The sequence below is a fragment of the Acartia tonsa genome, chromosome 1 (genome assembly GCF_053477335.1).
Source record: "Acartia tonsa isolate MP-2025a chromosome 1, ASM5347733v1, whole genome shotgun sequence".
Lineage (NCBI taxonomy): Eukaryota > Metazoa > Arthropoda > Copepoda > Calanoida > Acartiidae > Acartia > Acartia tonsa.
In genome coordinates, this window is record NC_137260.1 from 31,204,838 (window position 1) to 31,226,828 (window position 21,991).

Below are 21,991 nucleotides of genomic sequence, written 5' to 3' on the forward strand. Positions count from 1 at the left end.
ACCCTAACCAATGACATTCTTTTATAGGAATTACTTTTTCTTTCAGAATCAAGAATGTGTACGTGAGGAGCCTGACTCACTCTTTTTTCGGTTGAGTATATAATGAGCAGCTCTTCTAGACCAAGAACGACATCATTCATTGAAGCACACAAAACAAATAACCCAAATCTAGGAACGGTTGATTTTAGTCAAAATTACAAAATTTAGTAACTTTTAAACTTGATTTAACAATGATCAGAACATTGATATATGAACTTAGTTGTTATGTAATTTTTTTAAAAATGATTACTAGTGCCAAATAAAATCATTATGTCTTAATTTAATATTATTCAATTTTGACAATTATTGCAAGGAATATTATATTCTATTACTATCAATTAAACTTAATATACTTTCAATGGTTGTAACCCTTGATTTATGCATTAAAATAATATAATGCTGCAATTTTTTAAAACTTAATAAAAAATTTCAAAATTTAACCACATTTAAAAAAAAAACAGGCGGTATGAAGATCTCCAGCAAGGATGGAAGCAAGGTGATGACGGTGATTGCCAGCCCTGGCCAGGGACCAGACAGGTCCACCGAGGTGTCATACACTGATACTAAGGTCATTGGCAATGGTAGCTTTGGTGTTGTGTACCAGGCCAAACTTTGCGAGACCAACGAAATGGTTGCCATTAAGAAGGTCCTGCAGGATAAAAGATTCAAGAATCGCGAGCTTCAAATAATGCGCAGGCTGGACCACTGCAATATCGTGAAGTTACTCTACTTCTTTTATACCAGTGGCGATAAAAAGGATGAAATCTACTTAAACCTTGTTCTCGAATTCATTCCTGAAACTGTTTACAAGGTTGCGCGTCAATACTCGAAGCAGAAGCAAACGATGCCAGTCCTGTTTATTAAACTTTACATGTATCAGCTGTTTAGATCCCTGGCCTATATTCATTCTCACGGTATCTGTCATCGCGACATTAAGCCTCAAAATCTGTTACTTGACCCCGAGAGCGGTATTCTTAAACTGTGCGATTTTGGCTCCGCCAAGCATCTGGTGCGCGGCGAACCCAATGTTTCCTACATTTGCTCTAGGTACTACAGGGCACCAGAACTGATATTCGGGGCCACTGATTACACAACCAACATTGACGTGTGGTCAGCTGGATGCGTCTTTGCCGAGCTTATGCTGGGCCAGCCAATTTTCCCTGGAGACAGCGGCGTTGACCAGCTTGTGGAAATCATCAAGGTACTCGGCACCCCAACTAGGGAACAAATTAAGGAGATGAACCCTAACTACACGGAGTTTAAGTTCCCGCAGATCAAATCGCACCCATGGCCCAAGGTGTTCCGCGCTCGCACTAGCCCCGAGGCTATTGACTTGGTATCCCGCTTGTTGGAGTATACTCCATCAGCCAGGATCACACCGCTGCAGGCGTGCGCGCACACACTATTTGACGAGCTGCGGGAGCCAGGAACAAAGTTGCCGAGCGGTCGTGACCTGCCGCCGCTCTATAACTTTACAGAGCATGAGCTGAAGGTATGTCCTAGTCTGAACAGTCAACTGATGCCAGCTCACATGCAGCAAACTGCTGCTGACGGCGGAGAACAGGATGCTACGGATGGCGAGGGAAGGTCAGCTGATGCCGCTATGGGCCAACCTTCAAGCTCCAGTTGAAGATTAGGCAGCACTGATGAAACAGAATAGCCGACCAGCATTCAGAACAATTATATTATTCAAAATTTAAATTCACGTAATGAAAGTCTCACGGAATATTCAGATATCATATTGTAACAAATGAGATGCGCCACTTTTTTTTATGTATTTGTTGTAAATTGGTCTAAATAATAGATTTTCTATTTGGTGTAAGCACGAAAAAATATTGTTTGTTTATATAAAATGTCAAAGTTTGGAATATTTTATTTGTTACAACAAGGATAATCATTCAGAAATAACTTTAGTTGTAGCCCCACTCTAAATTTCATTGTTATTGTGATGAAATCATATTTTTTCATGCTTCATTATTCTTTGTATTCTACACTTTTTTCCTTCGCCAATGATAAATTCACGCAGATTTAACATATTACATCATGTACATCAACTATTTGCGTACTTTTTAAACGGGTGTCCCATGATAATTTTGGGAATTAGTACTGTAACTTTTCTTTGGCTTTGATTAACACTAAAATCAATATTTGATGTATGTAAATATTAGTGCTAAATTTTCTATTAACAAATTATAGTTTTGCTTAAACTGAATACAAAATAAATCTGTTGGGCATGAAAAAAAAAAAATAATTAAAATAATAGGTAAACTGGATTTCCTTTGAAAATTTTGAGTGATTAGCTAAATTTTTATCTATTATAAATACCTATTAAAAAATGTGCACTACTACTATTATTGATTAACAAAGAAACCATTAATGAAGCCCAGAAGGAAAACCCTATTCTGGAGGCAAACTTAATATCCAGGGATCATATCTTTATTTGAACTAGTTCTATCAAGGAAGAAACAGAAAACATGTAAGTTTTAAATATGATTAAAACAGGCATAAAATTAATACATATGCTGCGCATAATATTTTGCTTTGCCCTGGTAAAATATTAGGTAATTCATAGTTTGGGAAAGTAAGAAAGTATAAAAAAAAGTTTTAGATAAAAAAATATTTCCTTTGGTATTAAGTTTGCATGTTGTGTAGAAAATGATTAAATGTTAATGTAAACCATGACGTTGTCTGTGCCAGAAAAATTACTCTCGTGTCCTTTTTCTGCTTACGGACAAAATTGAAGTTAGATATTGTTGAGTTTTACTGTCATATTAACGTTTTATTGTAATATTATAATAAGATGCATTATTATTACTATTATCATGTTGTTGAAAAGTGTTGTAATGCAACAGTTTTATTTAAATTTTATGGTTATTTTCTAAATTATTCTTACAACTTCACTAAAATTCCACAGTTTAGTTTTTGAGTAAATCTCTTATTATTTCTTGCCAATATTTTTTTAGTTCACACTTCACTATTCAGTGAATGTTGAACTTGATAAAAAAAAAGAAACTACCTATTTATGGATACTAGAAATGTTAGTCAACCCAGTATTAAATATTATCTAATCTACAGATATTCACAATTCATAATTAGTATTCTTTGTATAGGACTTTGCATTCAGTAAGTAATATCTTGTTTGTATAAAATATTTCAAAGTTGCATGAAATTCCAGTAAATGCTTTTTCCTACTTTGAAAAGGTTAATGTATAATAGATAGCTAAACAAGATATAACATTACCTACGTAGCCAGAATATAATAATGTGTATAATATTATAAATAAACCCCTTCTCACACAATCACATCAGCAGATTTTCCCCCCCCTTACTACTAAGTGTTATAGATATCTTTTATAATAAAATATTGCAGATATGCCATGTGGTCAAGATGTTTGTTTACATTACATGTCAAATCAAACAGTAGGAAGCAGCAACGACTAACCAATTAAGCCATCTAGTTTTGAGTTGGCAGTCGCCGCAAAAGTCACTGGGCGCACTGACACAACCCAAACGTGCATGCAGTGATTCAAAATCAAGGCTCTTAGTGAGTTAAGTAAAATCTGTGATAAACTAGAGAAACATAAATTTTTGATCATGTCCAACAAATGTGGTGATGGCGTGGTGGGTGGGAAGGGTGGGGGTGGCATACAACAGCCATCAGGACAAACTAACAGAGTGCCTCCACTTTCAAATCCAGGTATATTATTTTTTTCCTATTTTTATTTGATTACCAATACCTATGTAATAAAAAACAAACAAAAAATCATTTTGTGACAAGAAACAAAATAGAAATGTAATAATTAAAAGGGTGGAGCGGTTTTCCTTAGTGAAAGCACCTTATTCCTATTTTAAAATCAATTGAAAATTAAGAGTGGGGGGATGGTAAAGTAGTTTTCCGTTTGTTTGATCAATAATTTACAGCAGCTTAAATTTTAAATCCTGCAGGGGTTAGGCAAAGGACAAAACTACCTCTTCCTCTTAAAATAAGGGGTGGTGGAGGTCGAGGGGTTTCAGTGCTCGAGTAGACATTTCTAGAATGACTGCTGTATCAGTTTTTAGTGGAGTGGAATAACATAAAATTAATAGATACATTAGGTATACTTATTTATAGGTAACAGCACAATAAACGCGGGTGCCGGCGGAATAGTTGGCATAGGAGCCACATCACCCAATGCTGGAAGTGATCTTGCTAGTCTATTTGAGTGTCCTGTCTGCTTTGACTATGTTCTTCCCCCAATCCTACAGGTGCCATTATTTTTTTCAATTTAAAAGTTTAGCTAATAGATAACTCATCGTTTATCTATAGCTTTTGTTAATGCTAACTGTTAAAAACTCACTGATATATATTTTGTTACTTATATATATTTCACCTAAATAGCATTTATGTTACCTACCACATTAACTTCTTGTTTAAAACCTAATATTATTTTGTAGTGTCATGCTGGTCACCTAGTGTGTTCAAATTGTCGGCCGAAGCTGACATGCTGTCCAACGTGTCGCGGCCAGTTGGGCGGCAACATCCGCAATCTGGCCATGGAGAAGGTGGCTAGCACAGTCCTGTTCCCCTGCAAGTACTCCAGCGGAGGCTGCGGCATCACCCTTCTTCACACTGAAAAGGTTTGTTTGTTTTTTTCAAGTGTAGATTCTTTTCCACTTACATTTTGTGTGAGTCTAGCGTATTTTTTTGCTTTTTTAAGATAAAAGCGATAAAATGACTAGTGGTAGTAATGTAAATTGCTATCAATGAGAAGAACAATTTGTGTAAAAAGAGTTTGTCAAAGCACATTGGATAAATTTCAAAGATACAAAAAAATAAGCAAGAAATAATACAGCAAAACTAGCTCTGATTTGGTAACTTTTTTGTTTATAAGGCACAGTGAGCCCAGGAATCCAATTTTGTGGAAAAAATTAATAACTTCCTTATTTTTCAACCAAATCAAACAATTTTTTTTTAATTAAAAGGTTTTTATAGTACCTTTTACAGAATTAACAAGATTATCCCTTCCTCCCTCTCTAGATGATTGGGGGGTCAAAATATCACCCCCAAAAATTGGTTTTTGGTCGATTTTGACCCAGGCCACTTTGAATGGCCATCACGGCCAGGGAAGTGATGGGAAAAAAATTGTGCAAAATAGCAAAGATGGGCAATGGCCCAGTGTGTCAGGTGACATGTGTCCCAGGCCTGTCAGCCAAGCAGTCTGGCTGCACTGGCATGCCAAAAATCCTCAAAAACTTCAATTTTTGACAATTTTTGCGACCTTTAACTGCGGCTGTCGGCCAAACGACCGGTCAGACCACCTCTGGCCGCACACCCGCCAATCCGGCTTGGAATGACCTACAAAAAAGTGGTAATACACGTGGCTGCGCCACAAACACACGCCGCCCTGTGTGCAAAAAACACAACAAAAAATTGTCATTTTTTTGGTGTGCTAACTTTGCCGCCAATTTAAGGACGGAAGGCGGCCGGCAATTATCTCTGACTTCTTCTGAGTGCAGTTAGAGCCGGCCATTGTGGTTCTAAAGATACCTTTAGATTTCTGGTAGCCCGTCCAGGAGGCCCTCAGGGTCCAATACACAAGGGCATAGTAAAATTTTATTTTGAGGTGCTCTAACTTTTTCACCACTGGTGGGAAAATTTTATGCCATGATTTTTCGGAAAGGCATTTTGCCAGATTTTTACCCTGTAAAAGGATTTTTCTCTATAATGAAATCCGGCAACAAATTATATAAGGATTATACACTAAAAATAGCTTAAAACGACCTTTACAAAAATATCTATAGAGGTTAAGCAACTAAGTGAAAGTTGATAAGACCAATGGGATCCTCTTATATATTGCCTAATTAATACTAGAACTTCATCCTAAAAATTTTCACCTCGTTGCTAAAAAGATCAAGGTATTTGAATCAGAGCTTAAAAAAATATTCAACGTGCTTTTTTTTTGCATTTTCACCAACTTTCTTTAATATGGATTCAAGAGGTTTTTTTATACAAAACTATTTAGATTCTTGTTATCCAGCGTTAGATAATTGCACAACCTTTCTAAAATGTTATTACATTACGTCCTAAGTTAATATTTGATTAAATGGCAAGTAAAACAAAAAAAAATTTAAAAATATTTTTTTTGGGAGATTTTTGTATCTAAATTTCGTCAATTCCAGGGTAACAACTTCAGAAGGCCATAAAAACTTAAATTTTTAAAATTTTTCATTAATTTAAAATGGCAAACCTCCTCTAATATGATGAATTTTAACATGGACTTTTAAAATAATTGATTTTCTAAAGTTCGATTTTGGGCATAAATAATTTTTTCCACAAAGTTGGATTCCTGTGCTCACTGTGTAAGGGTGAGGGGGAAGGACTACTAAAGACAACAAAGTGTATAAAACAGCTAAAATTCGTATAAAGCTTCCTATAAACTGGTTTTAGGAAGCTCAATTGGAATGATAATAAAAATCCTTCACATGTCAATCCTGGAAAGATATTACTATAATTTAACAGTATTTTTAATACATCATCCTCTTTAGGTTGAACACGAAGAAACCTGTGAGTTCCGACCTTATTCCTGTCCATGCCCGGGATCTAGTTGTAAATGGCAAGGAGGATTAGAGCAAGTTATGGCACACCTCATGCAGGTAAAGTAGGAATATGCAGAGAGAGAGGGGACAATGCTCTGTTTATTACACTAGTTTTAAAGTTTTATAATAACATTTCCTTATTGGTTGGCTTAAGTAAATTTTGATTGGTTTATTCATTAAGTTGAGTATTCAAACGTTTTTACAACTAATTTTAATCTACAGAAGGGGTAAATTTGTGTATTATCATTGTGGTTGTACATTAATTTATCGGCCATTCCTTTTTTATCCCTGGGGAATATATTAATATAGCGTAGTCTGTGCTCTAGTTCTTAATGGTAGTGAGCATAAGAACAATTTTAGGGAAAATATGCTTTCAACACCTATTTGCCCTTACAAGATCATCAAATTGTCAAAGAATAATAAACTGTAACACATTCAAAACAGAATATGTATCTTGTCTTTAATTCATTAATTGTTAGGTATGCATGTTTAGATTTTAGTAAGTTGATCTTATGGGCAAATATAGCATTTAAAACAATGTTTAAACATGGGATTTGCTTACTTAAATCTTTTTTTACTTAAATCGTTGTCTAAATTATTTCTACTAGGCAAGGTAACTCTTTTTAATAACTTCTAGAAAAATCGATAAAATAAAGTGCCTTTTTTTATAATAACCCGGATATAAATTATACCTACTTCCATGATTTATGGAAAACAAAAACTGAAATTAAAATTAGTAAATAAATTCTGCAGTAGAATGAAAACTATTCCATGCCATACAGGGATGCAGTATAAGTCATTGACATATAAATTAATTTTTCACCCAAAATTTAGAAAGGGAAATTTAGGTTGCGGGTAAAATCCAAAAAGGTGTGTGTTTTAAGGCTTAAAAATAGTAGTAGAACGATAATATTCACTAAATATGTGTATTTCTTATTGAAAAGAACTATAGATAGACAAAAAAAATTTTAAAAAGTTAACATAAATTTTTATCGTTCTACTACTGTTTTTAACTTAAAAAAACACTCAACCTTTACGGATTTTACCCGCAACCTACCTTTCCCCGTGTGTAGTTTATGTATCGGGGAAAATTAATCTTTATTATATTTCCTATCCTTAGATCTCTGATATTTGAACCTGAATGACTATATACAGTACACAATGTCCGTGTTGTTTGTTTAAAAGGCCAACAAAACTTTTACAACTACAACACAGGGAATAACACATTACAATATTATGTGTAGTTTAAAAACAAAGTATCTTGGAAAATTAAATTGGTAGAAATGTTTACAAGAAATAACAATTATTATCTTATTAGAATTTAGGTGATATGGAACTGTTTTTTTTATACTGGTACCAAAGATTCAAAACATGTTCTCTTACTCGTTGACAATAAGTCTTTGTTTTTCATTTATGGGGATGGATTTCATTTATCTATCGTCAATTTCTTATCCCTTAAGATCCCTGCGTGTGCGTATACCTAAATATGGAAAAAAAATTTGCCTCCTTAATTTTCTCCAGTTAAACAATCATTATTAAGAAAATGTCTTGTGTGCTTCAGTTACAACTTTATATCTTTAATCCTAAAAGGAAATATGTTTGGGTATATGTCTTTGTATGTATGTCTGAAGTTTCTAATCGTTGAACCGATTAGGCTTTTATCTTCATGAAATATATTTACTGTTACTGTCATTTTCTTTTTTCTTTAGTTACCTGAATAAATGCACCCCCTACCCTCCCCCGCCCCCCCCCCCCCAACAAAATATATTTTTAAAAATTGTTTATTGTTTTTTTTTTTTAGATCCATAAATCAATCACAACCTTACAGGGAGAGGACATAGTCTTTTTAGCTACAGACATAAATTTACCAGGTACGTACTTTTTTGACTAGATACTGTTGTAGATGATTTCAGTATTTGCTATTGAGCAGTGTTATATACAATGCACACTGCATGATAGACTCGAAATAAAGTATTACCAAACTTTACCAATAAACTGTAAACAAATATGATAAATATACAACCAAAATAACAAGTTAATGTTGAAATTCAATTCCTTCTCGTTCCTTCTTAAGCATAAAATGAATTTGAAAATTTTTAACATAAACTTTAATATCCTTATCAGGATGTTGATTTTATATGTCGTCTTTATGACAGGTGAAGATGTTATGAATATATTTCTTAAATTATGTATATAAAAAAATATTGTACGATAATATCAAATTAAATTAAAAATAATTTATTTTTTTTGTACCAGAATCATCCCTGCAATGAAAGAAGAAAAAAAATTGTTTTGTTTTACATAGCAGACTAAATGTATTATGATAACATACAACGTCTCTTTGTGAGTTCATATTTATAATATTGATTTTTATAAATGAATTAATGAAAAAATATTTGTTTGAAATTTGACTAAATTTCATATTGTATAATTTACTTAACCCTTAACAGTCGGGTCCCTTGCCGCATCTTTATCGGTCGGGGGTGAGGGGGTGGTGTTCAACGCCCCCTCCCCTATTATCTGAGCCACTATTAGAGCTAGAGGTCTTAAAATTTCTGTGTATGTCCCCTGTTTGATAATAAATTTCCGACTATAAGTGAGTCAAAGTAAATTTTCGCTTTCTTCATCCTTTTATTTAACAACCTTTGTTTTTAGGTCCTTTTTTACTTAAATATTACTAACGGCTGCCTTTATAATATTTTTTATTAATATTTTTATTAATTATTAATATTTTTTATTAGAAATCTAAAAATATATCAGCGGCCACAGCTGTATTTGGCAACTGCCGCAGTCGGCGGTCGGCTGGAAAACGGCGGTGGATCTTTGTGAAATTTAAATATGTTATGTGAACATATAAGAAAAGCTTAAGTTTAAAAATTGAAGTATCTAATTCAAAAATTGCGGTCACAGGAGGCTTTAAAAAATTTAAATTCTCAGTTATTTGTCATTTAGTTTTAGCCCTCTATCTTTCTCACACAGAAAATGAGAAAGAAAAAACTGGGGGTGGGGGGAGGGGAATCGTTCAACGCCCATGAAAAGCATTATTTAATGTACTTCTAGTATGAAAATAATTATTAAAAATTAACTAATATTTTTAAGACAATAAATGAGTTTGAGTATTTGTTTATCTGATGTTTAAAGCGTGAAAAAAAAAGATTTTACAGAAACTTGGAAGGTAATATAGTATTTTTATCTTTTATACACTGAATGAAAAGGAAAATAGCCATTCTCGTAAATACTGCAATAAATAGTAATAGGTTTTTCATAAAGCTAACATTTATGCACAAAATCATGGTAGATAAACAAGTTAAACAATTTTGAAAAGTTTAATATATACATTATAATTTCTAATTGTGCATTGTATTAAACACCAATTGAATTAGAGATATTTTTTTAAAATTCTATTTTATAAAAAGCTACCTAAAATAGTTGCCCATTTATTTACATTTCCCCTAAAGGAAGAAGGGACAATAAAAATTATACAGTAGCTTTGCTATCAACATTCATTGTAGAATATAGAAGAGAAGTTAAAAAAAGAGGCTAATAATGTTCAACTGGTACATAGATATTACAAAAATTCATACCAAAAACATATCAAAATTATATAATGTGTATATAAAGATTATTTCCATGAAAAGTATTCATTACACTTTAGTTATTTTGCAATTTTTGTTTAGTTTTAAAAAAAAAATGAAATGACTTGAATAACTTTTAAAAGTAATATGTTTTTATTTTTTTAACTAGAAAGGCTAATAAATCTTAAATTTTAAGTAATTCTGAATTATAAGGTAAAGACATTTTTTAAAAAGGGCTTGTATGTCCTTAATATTAACATCATTACTCTTGATTTAAATCCAAAAAGGCATATAAACTCCTAACAATTTTTGCAAGTGTCCCTAGAGGATTTAAGGGTTCGTAGCCGCTAGTCCTTATATGGAAATAACGGGATGTATGTATATCTGTCTCTAGCAAAGGAACTCGTTATCCGCTGAACAGATGTGGTCCTTGTTTTTATTTTGTAAAACTTAAATTAAAAAATAAAGGGGATTAAATTCTAGTGCCCATAATGATTGCTGGGGGCGTAGCGTTTTTAGCATGGCAAGCATCGTTTTAGAATTAAAAAGAAAATAAATGTTTCAGTTAATAACAACCCAACAAATGATGTCTATAGCAATTTGATCAGCTGATTGGTTTTAATACTAGATGTTTTTTAAGTAGCGCAGCTACTCTAAATCTAGGAAATAAATCTAATTTTGCTTTGAATTTACTTTTAGGTGTTTCAAACGTTGTAAATTGAAGATTTTATTTTGATAATTAACATTTTACAACAATACCCTCTATAAACCTTGAGGAAGTTTGATAAAATTACGTTTATTTTGTAAGCTTTTTTGAAAATACTTCATTATTTTTATAATTCTGACAAAATAGAATTTCTGTTTAAGTAAATAACATGGCCACAAAAAGGTTTAAGCAGTTATTGAAATATTTTATTACCATTCTTGCTAATTAAATAGTCGTTAACTATGTTTAATTTGCATTTTTTTTAAAAGACAAGAAAAATATCCTACTTAAATGATTCTTTTATGAAGTTATCTTAAACTTTTTCCAAAGGTTTGTTTTATAAAAATATTTTATTTTCCATTGATTTTATTGATTATATAGGTTAAAAATATCAAAAGTATTTTTTAAAGGCTATAGATTAATTTTGATTAATTCCGATTTTTAATTTTTTTAATTTTTTTCAAATCTGAAAGATTATGCCTGTCTTTTTAAAGAATAGATTATATAGAAAAACTAAATTAAACATATTCAGGCTATCAAAAAGTTAAAAATATTTTTTTTTTACTATTAAATCGCTAATTTTTAAAATCATTAGATTTTAAGCTTATTTTGCATGGAAACACACTTTTTCAGTCATTTCTTCTCAACAATGGATCTTAAATGATTATTACTGAAAACTTTTATGAAAATGTTATTAACCAAAACTCCAAATAAAGGAAATAATTGCCGTTTGCGAAAATGTGTGCAAAAAGTTGCCAATATCTCGTTAGAAGGGACTTAATGGATTTTAATTTTTACTGCTTACGACTTAGTGGACTATAAACTATTAGAAAAGTATCACTTCAAGGTGGAATTTTAAGGGTCAACTTTTTTTCTTGTAAAATTTGCAGTGTGCAATGGCTTAATTGTATATTTCTTTTTTTTCATTTTATTTTAACTAAGAAAATTTAATTCCTTTTAAGTTTCCTTATTTAATACCTGCCACATATTATTTTGTGGTTAATAGGTTTCGTGATGGATTTGCCTTGAAAATATAAAAAAAATGGCTAAACGGCTGAGCCGCCAGCTGTTAAACGTTACTTTTCCAACTTTTTGTTCGATTTAGGGAAAATAGACCTACTAAGGATTACTCAAGTAAAATTGCAGATCGAAATTCGAATTCTAAGTGCCATTTACACCTTGATTACGAGATGGTTGCATTAAAACCCCCCTTGTTTTGCACCATGATTAGATACACGAATACAGCAACACTTAATTGAAAAATAACATAAAAGAAAACGTGTTGAAAAAATTGCATTTTAAACAAGAGGAAAATGTCAAATGTAAGATGATTAGAGCTTTTAGCATGTTATTTTGTTAACATGGTAATTTTTTTATCAGCGTAAAATATAACATCCAAGGATAACTAAGGATAAAAAGTAGCAAGGTTATTTTAGGATTAAAAAGTGCCTGTAGGGGAAGCTTTGTAACAGTGGATTCCTTTTATTGTATAATATTGATACTATAAAAATCATACTTTCTACCTAAGCTGCTAAAAGAGTTTTTTAAAGTAACATAAGTAACGGGAAAGAGGGGAGGGGGGGGTGGCAATAACACACAGACAAGGTTTTGAGTGAAGCATTAGCCCTGTCATACAGTAAAAAACGGTGGCGTGTGTAATGTATTCCTCCCCTTTTGCTGATAATTTTATTTTATCAAGTTGTTTTAAAAACAAAAGAATAGCGAGTTCGGCTGGTGACTGGTTGATTGATTGATTAATTAGCCTCGTCAGAGCTTCGTCAAGTGAATTATCTGTTCATGTTATGCCCTCGTTAAGTTTTAGAAAATCTGCTTCCATTTTGGGTTGGGTCCATAGGGATAAAACATCTAGGTTAGTAGGGTTATTCGGGCATTCAAAAAGATGTAAAATTGTGTGTGGTGATTGGTTGCATAAACACTGCGAATTTTAAAAGAAAAAAAGTTGACCCTCAAAATTTCACCTTAAAGTGATACTTTTCTAATAGTTTATAGTCCACTAACTCATAAGCAGTAAGAATTCAAATCCATTAAGTCCCTTCTAACGAGATATTGACAACTTTTTGCACACATTTTTGCAAACGGCAATTATTTCCTTTATTTGAAGTTTTGGATAATAACATTTTCATAAAAGTTTTCAGTAATAATCATTTAAGATACATTGTTGAGAAAAAATAACTGAAAAAATGTGTTTCCATGCAAAATAAGCTTAAAATCTAATGATTTTAAATATTTGCGATTTAATGGTAAAAAAAGAATATTTTTTTCTTTTTGATAGCCTGAATATGTTTAATTTTGTTTTTTATATAATCTATTCTTTGAATAGACATGCATATTCTTGCAGATTTTTTAAAAAATTTAAAAAATCAAAAATCGAAATTAATCAAAATTTATCTATAGCCTTTGAAAAATACTTTTGATATTTTTAACCTATATATAATCAATAAAATCAATGAAAAATAAAAAAGTTTTATAAAACAAACTTTTGGAAAGTTTAAGATAACTTCATAAAATTAGCATTTAAGTAGGATATTTTTCTTGTCTATTTTAAAAATGCAAATTAAACATAGTTAACGAATATTTAATTAGCAAGAATAGTAATAGAATATTTCAATAACTACTTAAACCTTTTTGTGGCTATGTTATTTATTTAAACAGAAAATCTATTTTGTCAGAATTATAAAAATAATGAAATATTTTCAAACAAGCTTGCAAAATAAACGTAATTTTATCAAACTTCCTCACAGTTTTTAGAAGATATTGTTGTAAAATATTAATTATTAAAATAAAATCTTTAATTTACAATGTTTAAAACACCTAAAAGTAAATTCTAAGCAAAATTAGATTTATTCTCTAGATTTAGAGTAGCTGCGCTACTTAAAAAAACATCTAGTATTGAAACCTACAGCTGATAAAAAATCAATAGTCATAAATTGGTGGTTTACAGATATCTAAACATATATATACACCTTACAGATTTATTTTTAAGATAGAATGTAAAGTATATTATACGAGATGTCATTTAGTCAAATTTTAAACAAAATAATTTTCATTAATTCATTAACAAAAAATATTGTTATAAATTTAAACTCACAAAGAGACTATTGTGTATTTTATTATTATGTTCTTTCTGCAATCTGATTCATAACAAACTTTTTCTCTCATTCAAGTCAGGGATGAGTTTAGTACCAAAAAAAATAAAACAAGTTGAAATACTTTTAATTTAATTTGATATTATTGTATAATATTTTCTTTTATATATAATTTAAGAAATATATTCATAAAATATTTACCTGTCATAAAGACGACATATAAAAACAACATCCTTATAAGGAAATTAAAATCTATTTTCAAAATTTTCAAATTCATTTTATTCTTAAGAAGGGACGAGAAGGAATTGAAATTCAACATTAACTTGTTATTTTGCTTGTATATTTATCATATTTGTTTACAGTTTATTGGTAAAGTTTGGTAATACTTTATTTCGAGTCTATCATGCAGTGTAAACTGCAACTGTCGTCAGGTCTTTCTCCTATTCTGTGTAGATAGGAGTTGAGGATTCTACTGTATCCAGATCGTAGCTGGTGACTGGTAACATAACTATAAACGTACAGTACACCCTTACCTGGTGACTGGTAAGGGTGTACTGTACGTTTATAGTTATGTTTCGGGTGGGGGTGAATTCCCCCTGCTTCATCTATAAGGTTCTATTCAATAGGGTGTGCTAAGTTTAGTTATTATCTACTTATTTAGCTTATATCATCCTAGGGTTGTTTATTATAGCCGTACATGAGAACACTAATCAACATATAAACAATAATAATATATAAATTTCAGGTGCTGTTGATTGGGTGATGATGCAGTCATGCTTCGGACATCATTTTATGTTAGTATTAGAAAAACAGGTATGTATATTTTCTAATTAAGCTAAAGATCTAAAGTTGAGGTATTGTTATTTCTTGGTTTGGTGATTTTAATCCAGTTTTCAGGTCTTTCAGTTAGAATTATGCGTACATTTTACACATATTGTCAGTCCTTCTACTAAAAAAACTAGAGTTTAAACTTTACATTGGCTAAATGAATAACATTATTATTTGTAATTTATATTGCACTACCTAACTGCTGCGCCTTTAGCTTCTGTGGGCTAAGCCATTAGGGGGAGTTAGGCTATTACTTTTTTTTGTAAAAAAATCGGGGGGATATTTTTCTTTGACCCATCAAAACTACGAGATTTCAGCTGATTGATAGACAGACATTCAACCTCTTACTTTATGATATAAGGTAAAAGAATGATACTTAAATACCTAGTGTACATGTGTTGTACCTTTAGAGGTGAACAAGTTGTCCTTTTTGTATTTATTAATAATATTATCTAAATTTTGCAGGAGAAATTCGATGGCCATCAACAATTCTTTGCAATAGTCCAATTAATTGGAACACGAAAACAAGCAGAAAATTTTGCATACAGGTTTTTGTTGCACTTTTTTAATAGTTTTGTGCAAATCATAAATATATAAATATTCTGTTTTAGCAGAAAATACCTATTAAATTAATTTTAATAACAAATACATAGCATTTTATTAAAAAGCACATTTTGTCTAAAGTCACAAAAAATACTAATTTGGGAAGTTGCATGAAATTTATGAACCGTATTTTCTTTCCTGATCAATGGATTAATCTACATCTATGTATAAAGCATATATTTTTTAATTTTTTACCACATAGTGCTAAAAATATCAACACGTGGATATCATATTTTTGTGATAAATTCATATGGCTGTTTTGTTCTCACATAATGAACATATGACTATATTAGTTTAAAAGGTCTGTTTTCAAAGCATGTTTGACAGTTATTGCCAAATACACGACTGAGCATATAAAAAAATTATAGACTTTAAATTCAAAAGGATACGATAGAAAATCTTTTTTTTTGTGCTGTATTGCAGGATATTGTCAATATTGTTCATATTTCAGATTGGAGCTGAACGGTCACCGGCGACGGTTAACATGGGAGGCGACGCCCCGTTCTATCCACGAAGGCGTGTCGTCCGCTATTCTCAACTCTGACTGCCTCGTTTTCGATACAAGCATCGCCCAGCTGTTTGCGGACAACGGGAACTTGGGCATCAACGTGACCATATCAATGTGCTGATCTTATTTATATTTGTAATTTGTTGTGTGCCTAATTCTGTCAGGGATACGAGGGATATGATCTTTGATTTTTAATTTAAATTGACTTTATCAAATTAATTATAAGCAAGGTATCCGACTCCTTTATTAAAAACTGTCAGTCTTTTTTCTTAACATCTAAGGACACCATATCCCTTTATTCCCTAAATCTTTCATGGTGTATCACCTCCAAAACAGTGCACATTAAATTTTGTTTTCTTCAGATTAAAATTATCTAAACATGCAAAAAGGTTTATTTTTCAAAGGGGGGGGGGGGGGGGTGTTAGAACTTGTAATTGCAGTAACTATTAACATGTAATAATATGGAGACAACGAAAATTTTCTTAACAATTTGTTTGATAAGTCGTAGTGATATGAAAACATACCTAAGGATTTTTCTTTTTACATACCAAATTTATTACTTACCTATTAACTGTTTCATGATTTTGGAATTTAATTACCACTGACACAAACAAAATAAAACATAAATGACTTCATAAAATAATCTTTATCGCATCGTATTACATAACATAATCCGTGGACAGGAAATTAAATAATTTTATGATTTTATTTTCTTTGCCGTGAAAATTGTCTATAAATCAATGCGATACATGAAGTCTGGCTCAGAAACGGTTCTTAACCTAATTCTGCAAAAATCCAGGAAGTGACATTGGATTGTTGATTATGAACTCTTATTGGCTGGTTTTAAAACTATTAATTCGTGATTTGGTTGCATTAAACTTCGGAATTAAGGTTTTATCAATAATTTAATCTACAGATGGCGCAATTTTTTAAATCGTAATTGGGGGTGTGTTAAAGGAAACTATTCACGAACGAGAGCAAGAGATTCTAAGCACCTTCCAGCATTGACCCATAGTATTTTTTTAGTGAATATACTAGGTTTATGTTTAATATTTGGTTTATCGACTAAAAAGTTAGGTTTCACCATGGTTTTATTTGAAAAAAAAACATTAAAAGAAAAACATTTTTTGGTACAATATCATCAAATATTTTAATGAGTTCAAACTGTTTGTTTTAAAGCTTTAAAATAAAAGTATATTATTTTGATTAAAAATGTATTGTATATTTAGAAAAAGTGTTGGTAACTTGTAATATATATGGTAAACAGTTTAATTAAAGTACTTTTGAAGTTTACATCAGTGTTATTCTATTTTATCTTTTGAACTCAACAAAGCATTTGATGACATTGCATCAAAAAAAAATACGATTTACATTTTAAAGTTTTTTATACAAAACCCAACTTTTTAGTTGATAAACCAAATATTAAACATAAACCTAGTTTATTCACTAAAAAAATACTATAGATCAATGCTGGAAGGTGCTTAAGTCTCGTTCGTGGATAGTTCCCTTTATCGTCCATCGTCTTATCCTTCAAGATCCCTGGTAAAACATAAAAATTTGGAATTGTGAACAAAGTAATCTCAACATTTGTTTATAAGATTAATAGCTATTATTAATTTTCTATCATTGTTTTATTTTTCATTTTAAAAAATAACCAACCCTGTAATTAACTAAAGTGATTGTTCAAAACCTAACGTCCTTTTAAAACGGTTTTTTATTTGAATTATGATATGGACTACATTGTGTATAAAAATCTGTATTGTAAAAGTTCTCTAAAACTTTGATCCCAATGTTTTGACTAGGTATTATTATACTGTAAAGATAAAATTGTGTAATTACCTATTGTCTATTTTCCTAAATGTCTAAATTAGTTAAATATTACTTTACTCAAACTAAATTTTCTCAAGTTTTCAAACATGAGTTATTATTTAGGTATTTCAAATTAATGTCTAATTTAATCCTAGTGTTTTGTTATAAAAATTTGAATCGCACAGCTCCTAGTCCCAAGCACCTATGTGAATAAGGGGGCGTTCTATGTAAAGTATCAAATTATGTACGTAATACTTTGTACTTTTTTGTAGAACAAACCCTTGTGACACAAGTCCATTTATAACACTTTAAGTCAAAATTTCACCTGAAAACAAATTATTTTTCTATATTTTCTAATTTTGATTATTATCATTTATAAAAATACATTTATTTTGTCTATAAACAATTTAAACACGATTTTAAAATCACAATGAATTTAATTTTAATTGTACAGCAAAATTTCTTTCTTGGTGTAGAAATCTCATTTTTATATTTAGATATTTGCTTTAGGGTTCTTTTTAACGAGAGTCATTAAAGATATACTAATAAAAGTATTAAAAGGGTAAAAATAAAACTACCTTCTACCAATAAAATTAAAGTTGTATAAAAGAATAATATGCATATTGTATGTATTATCATATTTTTATTTGTCTTGAAAGAATTTTCTTTAATAAAAATACCAAGTATATAATCAACATAGATTTATTCATTTGTAACATAATAATTAATAATTTACAATTTTATTCTGATATTTCTGTTGTGTCTGGAGACATAGTATAATGACTTGTGCCTTCTTTGTTTTGGATCAAGTCATCCTTGTTTTTAACAACTTCTAAATTTTTAGGTGCTATAATAACTGTTTCACTTTCTAAACAAGAAGTGTCACCATCGTCTTTAGGAATGTTTTCGATAAACTCGTCTATATCTTTGTTATCCATAATGTTACTTTCATTTGTAATGTCTAAATTCTCTATAGTAGTTTCACCACTTTTAACAAGATGCCTATTTCTACCGCCACGTTTACGATTTCTTCTTGGACGCCGCTGACGTTTTCGCATTCTCTTGCCGCCTCGCCGCTTCTTTTGTCCCGTGTTGGCATCGACAATATCCATTTTGCCGCCACCTGTGCCTAGGATGTCGGCCAGTAGGTCCTTGTCACCGAAGCCCAACTCGCGGAACACTTCGCGAAGAATTTTGCGCCGCAGTTGACGGCGCCTCCGCTTTTTCTTCCGCCACTTCTTAAACTCCTAAATAAACAAGATTAGTTTTTATGAAATCTCGTACATTTAAATTTTCAAGTGTAAGACAACTGTGTACAAACATACAACTTGAAATCTGATCATAAATATACGCAAAAGCAAAATTTCCTGTGAACAGATTCGCATACAAAGAACGCATTTAATTGGTGTTAAAACAATATTTCCTGTATTAAAAAGGGACTAAACGTATTTAGAGTTGGTGGATATCTCATAATTATATTTCTCGTATTTATTCGAATCCGGTGGATAGGAACCGGTTCTCATCCATACGAAAAAACTATGTCTAGCATCGTATTATATCCAGCTTTCTACGAATATAAAAATGTACAATCTAGTTTTTTTAGCCCCGAGGTGCCGAATTATATAATTGTACATTCTATATCCGCGGAAAGCTGTTTATAATACGATGCGTGAAATAACTATTAAATGTCAAATTTTGTTATTAGTGCCTTCAAAGTTTGTCCTGTATTGTGGCATTTAATTTGTATATACATAGTCTACCTTGGATTATTTTACATTTATTTTTGTTAGGTTTTACTTGTTCTTACAGAAAATGACACAATAATTCTACCTGCCACTGTTCATCTAGTCTGTGACCTTTGCTCGTTCCAGGTTCCGGCTGGTAATTTGACCAGCGACGAAGCTTCCGCAGGAACAGTGCTAGTCGTGGCTGTCTATCCACCGGATCATTCACTCCAAGCGGAGACGGCGGCTTTTGCAGCCCGCCGACCCCCGACGCGGTTGAAATAAGCTGTCCATGGGAGCAGTTTTCAGCATCAATACAAGATTGAGATAAAAAGGCTTTGCTGTTAAATTGAACACTGTCAACGCCAGTGGTATCTATATTTTCGGAAGGGCCATTTTTAGTGTGGTTTAGGGCAGAACTGGAATTTACAATTTTCTCTAGAAATGGAATTTTCAGGCCACGTTGGTGGATTAAATCTCGCAGGCGGGTGATGACTGCAGGACTTGGACTACGTAGGATACTTCTACCTGAAATTGTAAGATGTATATTATAGAGTTATAGTGTTATCCTAATACATATAAAAGTAATAGCTCTCATTATCTCTGTTCTCCATGTTATGAAGGCTAAACAAAACTCTTTGTCTTTGTATAGTTTTAGGCTATTTTTTAATACCGCCGCCCCCTACCTTCCGTTTACAGAGCTATCTAATAGATAGATAATTTGTGTCTGTCTTCACAATGATTTGGATTTTTAAAAACAAAATCTATCTATTTTATTAAGTACAATTTTAATTTATGTAATTCTAATATTACTTCAGAAAGGCTTACTTTTAATTTAATTTGTGTAGTTCAATGATTATTAATAAAAAATATTTTTTTTTTCCGTTTGTGTTGGAGAAACGACCTGAGTAAAAAACAACCCAATAATGACAAAATAATGGTTATGTTACAAGTAAGCTTTAAACTACACCAAATGATTTTAAAATCTTTCTTAAGGAAGTATGTTATGAAAATTGTTTATAATTAAAATTTAAAATAATACTTTATAAAGAATGTCTTACCTTGCGAATATGAAAAATTTGTTGGTGCGACAGGTATAAATTTACCACAATATCCAGAATTCACTAAAACCAGAAACACAAAATATATTGAAAGAATTGATTTCATAATAGCGCATATTCGTCATGTCTGTTACATGTCCTAAGCGTGCTGAAAACCACTAGATAACTGAGCAGCGCGCGCGCGCTCACTCCGTGAGGTCTGGCGACGAGCGGTCAGTCTACGCGCTTTCTTTGTTTATCTCTCCCCCTTTCTCTTAGTGACGAGAACAAAATGGTTACGCATGGAAATGAAGGTGAAACTAAGCATCTTTAAAATTTGGGGTGAAAATAGATATAAAGATTTTAATAATGATAACAATGAAATAGCCAAATTTCTCCTCCCATTCTTTGAAATTTATTAAAAGCGTAGCTTTTCTGCGAATAGAGTCAGTCCGTCCGTCCCTACTGAATATCTCTGTTCGTTATTTATGCACTTTAAAATCATTCTATGGAGTTCAGGCTTTGCTTGTTCATTCCTGTAACACCAAGGTACATTAAAAAAGTCATTGCAATTCTATTATTATTGCTATAAAGTCAACATGTCATATAATTCATAAGCTTTTTTTACATGGAAAAATATCCTCCTAACTTGATTTTTGGAATGTCGATTCACTGGACGATATGACAATATATTATAAGCAAAGTAAATATATCTAAAATGAAAGTGCGTCCATATTAGCAACCTGTGTCACAATATTTTTGGATTTTTTTTGTTAAGATATGATATTACATTTCTTAAATATTAGAAGCACTGTAACTTTAGATTTGTTAATATTAGTTTGTTTAATTTGTTAATTTTCGCTTTTTTGGAAGTTTGCCTTCTCGTTTAAAATTATACCTTTATTGAATGATAAAAATTTCATCTGGGGTTAATTTATAAGTGAGGAATAGATTGTTTATTTGTAAATATCTAAATAATAAATGATTAGAGAAGCTGCGCTGCTAGTTGAATAATAATAACAGTCTACAACCTAAGTTTCAAATATTCATTCAAACGAATAAATTTTGTATGTTAAAAACTAAGGTAGCTTAAAAATATACTAACTATGATGTTTAGCTTTTAAAAGCCTATCGCACCTAATATTTATTGAAAGTATTGGGGAGGAAAACAAGGGGAAGCCATTTTGTAAGCAACTGATTGTTAATGAAAACAGGAGGAGATTTTCTATCGGAATTTCTTTTCATGTTTTAAAGCAAAAGGGCGATTATATTTCATGGGGGACTAAATAAAATAATTTTATGGGGGAGGAATCTTTTGATTGACTAGATGATGAAATAATTTCATGGGGGCGGGGGGGAGGAATCTTTTGATTGACTAGTTGAAATAATTTCATGGGGGCGGGGGGGAGGAATCCTTTGATTGACTAGTTGAAATAATTTCATGGGTGAGGAATCCAGTTATTAGGTATAACATTA

The 21,991-nt window shown here is 31.3% G+C and overlaps 3 protein-coding genes across 16 annotated transcripts; 2 read left to right on the forward strand and 1 right to left on the reverse strand.

Moving 5' to 3' along the window:
• The first annotated feature begins 470 nt into the window (after nucleotides 1-470).
• Nucleotides 471-3,410, forward strand: LOC145329443 (glycogen synthase kinase-3 beta-like). Of its 4 annotated transcripts, XM_080173600.1 has the most exons (3): nucleotides 471-1,782; nucleotides 1,929-2,447; nucleotides 2,692-3,410. In XM_080173600.1, the coding sequence occupies exon 1, from the start codon at nucleotides 506-508 to the stop codon at nucleotides 1,667-1,669; it is 1,164 nt and encodes a 387-aa protein (XP_080029726.1). In that variant the 5' UTR covers nucleotides 471-505; the 3' UTR covers nucleotides 1,670-1,782; nucleotides 1,929-2,447; nucleotides 2,692-3,410. The 4 variants fall into 4 exon arrangements, with proteins under 4 accessions (XP_080029726.1, XP_080029699.1, XP_080029710.1 ...); XM_080173573.1 differs by having other exon boundaries at nucleotides 471-2,447; XM_080173584.1 differs by having other exon boundaries at nucleotides 1,929-3,410.
• Nucleotides 3,411-3,543: 133 nt separating this feature from the next.
• Nucleotides 3,544-18,446, forward strand: LOC145329460 (E3 ubiquitin-protein ligase SIAH1A-like). Of its 11 annotated transcripts, none has more exons than XM_080173653.1 (10): nucleotides 3,544-3,736; nucleotides 4,151-4,284; nucleotides 4,474-4,656; nucleotides 6,565-6,672; nucleotides 8,417-8,486; nucleotides 14,749-14,816; nucleotides 15,297-15,379; nucleotides 15,886-16,331; nucleotides 16,445-17,744; nucleotides 18,065-18,446. In XM_080173653.1, exons 1-8 carry the CDS (start codon nucleotides 3,634-3,636, stop codon nucleotides 16,061-16,063), a joined length of 927 nt encoding a protein of 308 aa, XP_080029779.1. In that variant the 5' UTR covers nucleotides 3,544-3,633; the 3' UTR covers nucleotides 16,064-16,331; nucleotides 16,445-17,744; nucleotides 18,065-18,446. The 11 variants fall into 11 exon arrangements, with proteins under 11 accessions (XP_080029779.1, XP_080029794.1, XP_080029802.1 ...); XM_080173668.1 differs by having other exon boundaries at nucleotides 18,206-18,446; XM_080173676.1 differs by having other exon boundaries at nucleotides 18,262-18,446.
• LOC145329452 (uncharacterized) lies at nucleotides 18,440-20,764 on the reverse strand. The gene is made up of 3 exons (XM_080173610.1): nucleotides 20,537-20,764; nucleotides 19,582-20,003; nucleotides 18,440-18,998 (listed from the first exon to the last, which is right to left on the reverse strand). The coding sequence occupies exons 1-3, from the start codon at nucleotides 20,640-20,642 to the stop codon at nucleotides 18,492-18,494; spliced, it is 1,035 nt and encodes a 344-aa protein (XP_080029736.1). The 5' UTR covers nucleotides 20,643-20,764; the 3' UTR covers nucleotides 18,440-18,491.
• Nucleotides 20,765-21,991: the final 1,227 nt, after the last annotated feature.

Excerpts from the sequence above, each read along its gene's own strand:
- LOC145329443 (XM_080173573.1), top strand. The coding sequence starts at position 506 with ATGAAGATCTCCAGCAAGGATGGAAGCAAGGTGATGACGGTGATTGCC.
- LOC145329460 (XM_080173621.1), top strand. The coding sequence starts at position 3,634 with ATGTCCAACAAATGTGGTGATGGCGTGGTGGGTGGGAAGGGTGGGGGT. Across the intron at positions 6,673-8,416 it reads TTATGGCACACCTCATGCAG|ATCCATAAATCAATCACAAC; the intron begins GTAAAGTAGGAA and ends TTTTTTTTTTAG. Across the intron at positions 15,380-15,885 it reads GCAGAAAATTTTGCATACAG|ATTGGAGCTGAACGGTCACC; the intron begins GTTTTTGTTGCA and ends TTCATATTTCAG.
- LOC145329452 (XM_080173610.1), bottom strand. The coding sequence starts at position 20,642 with ATGAAATCAATTCTTTCAATATATTTTGTGTTTCTGGTTTTAGTGAAT. Across the intron at positions 20,004-20,536 it reads AAATTTTTCATATTCGCAAG|GTAGAAGTATCCTACGTAGT; the intron begins GTAAGACATTCT and ends TTACAATTTCAG. Across the intron at positions 18,999-19,581 it reads GACTAGATGAACAGTGGCAG|GAGTTTAAGAAGTGGCGGAA; the intron begins GTAGAATTATTG and ends TTGTTTATTTAG.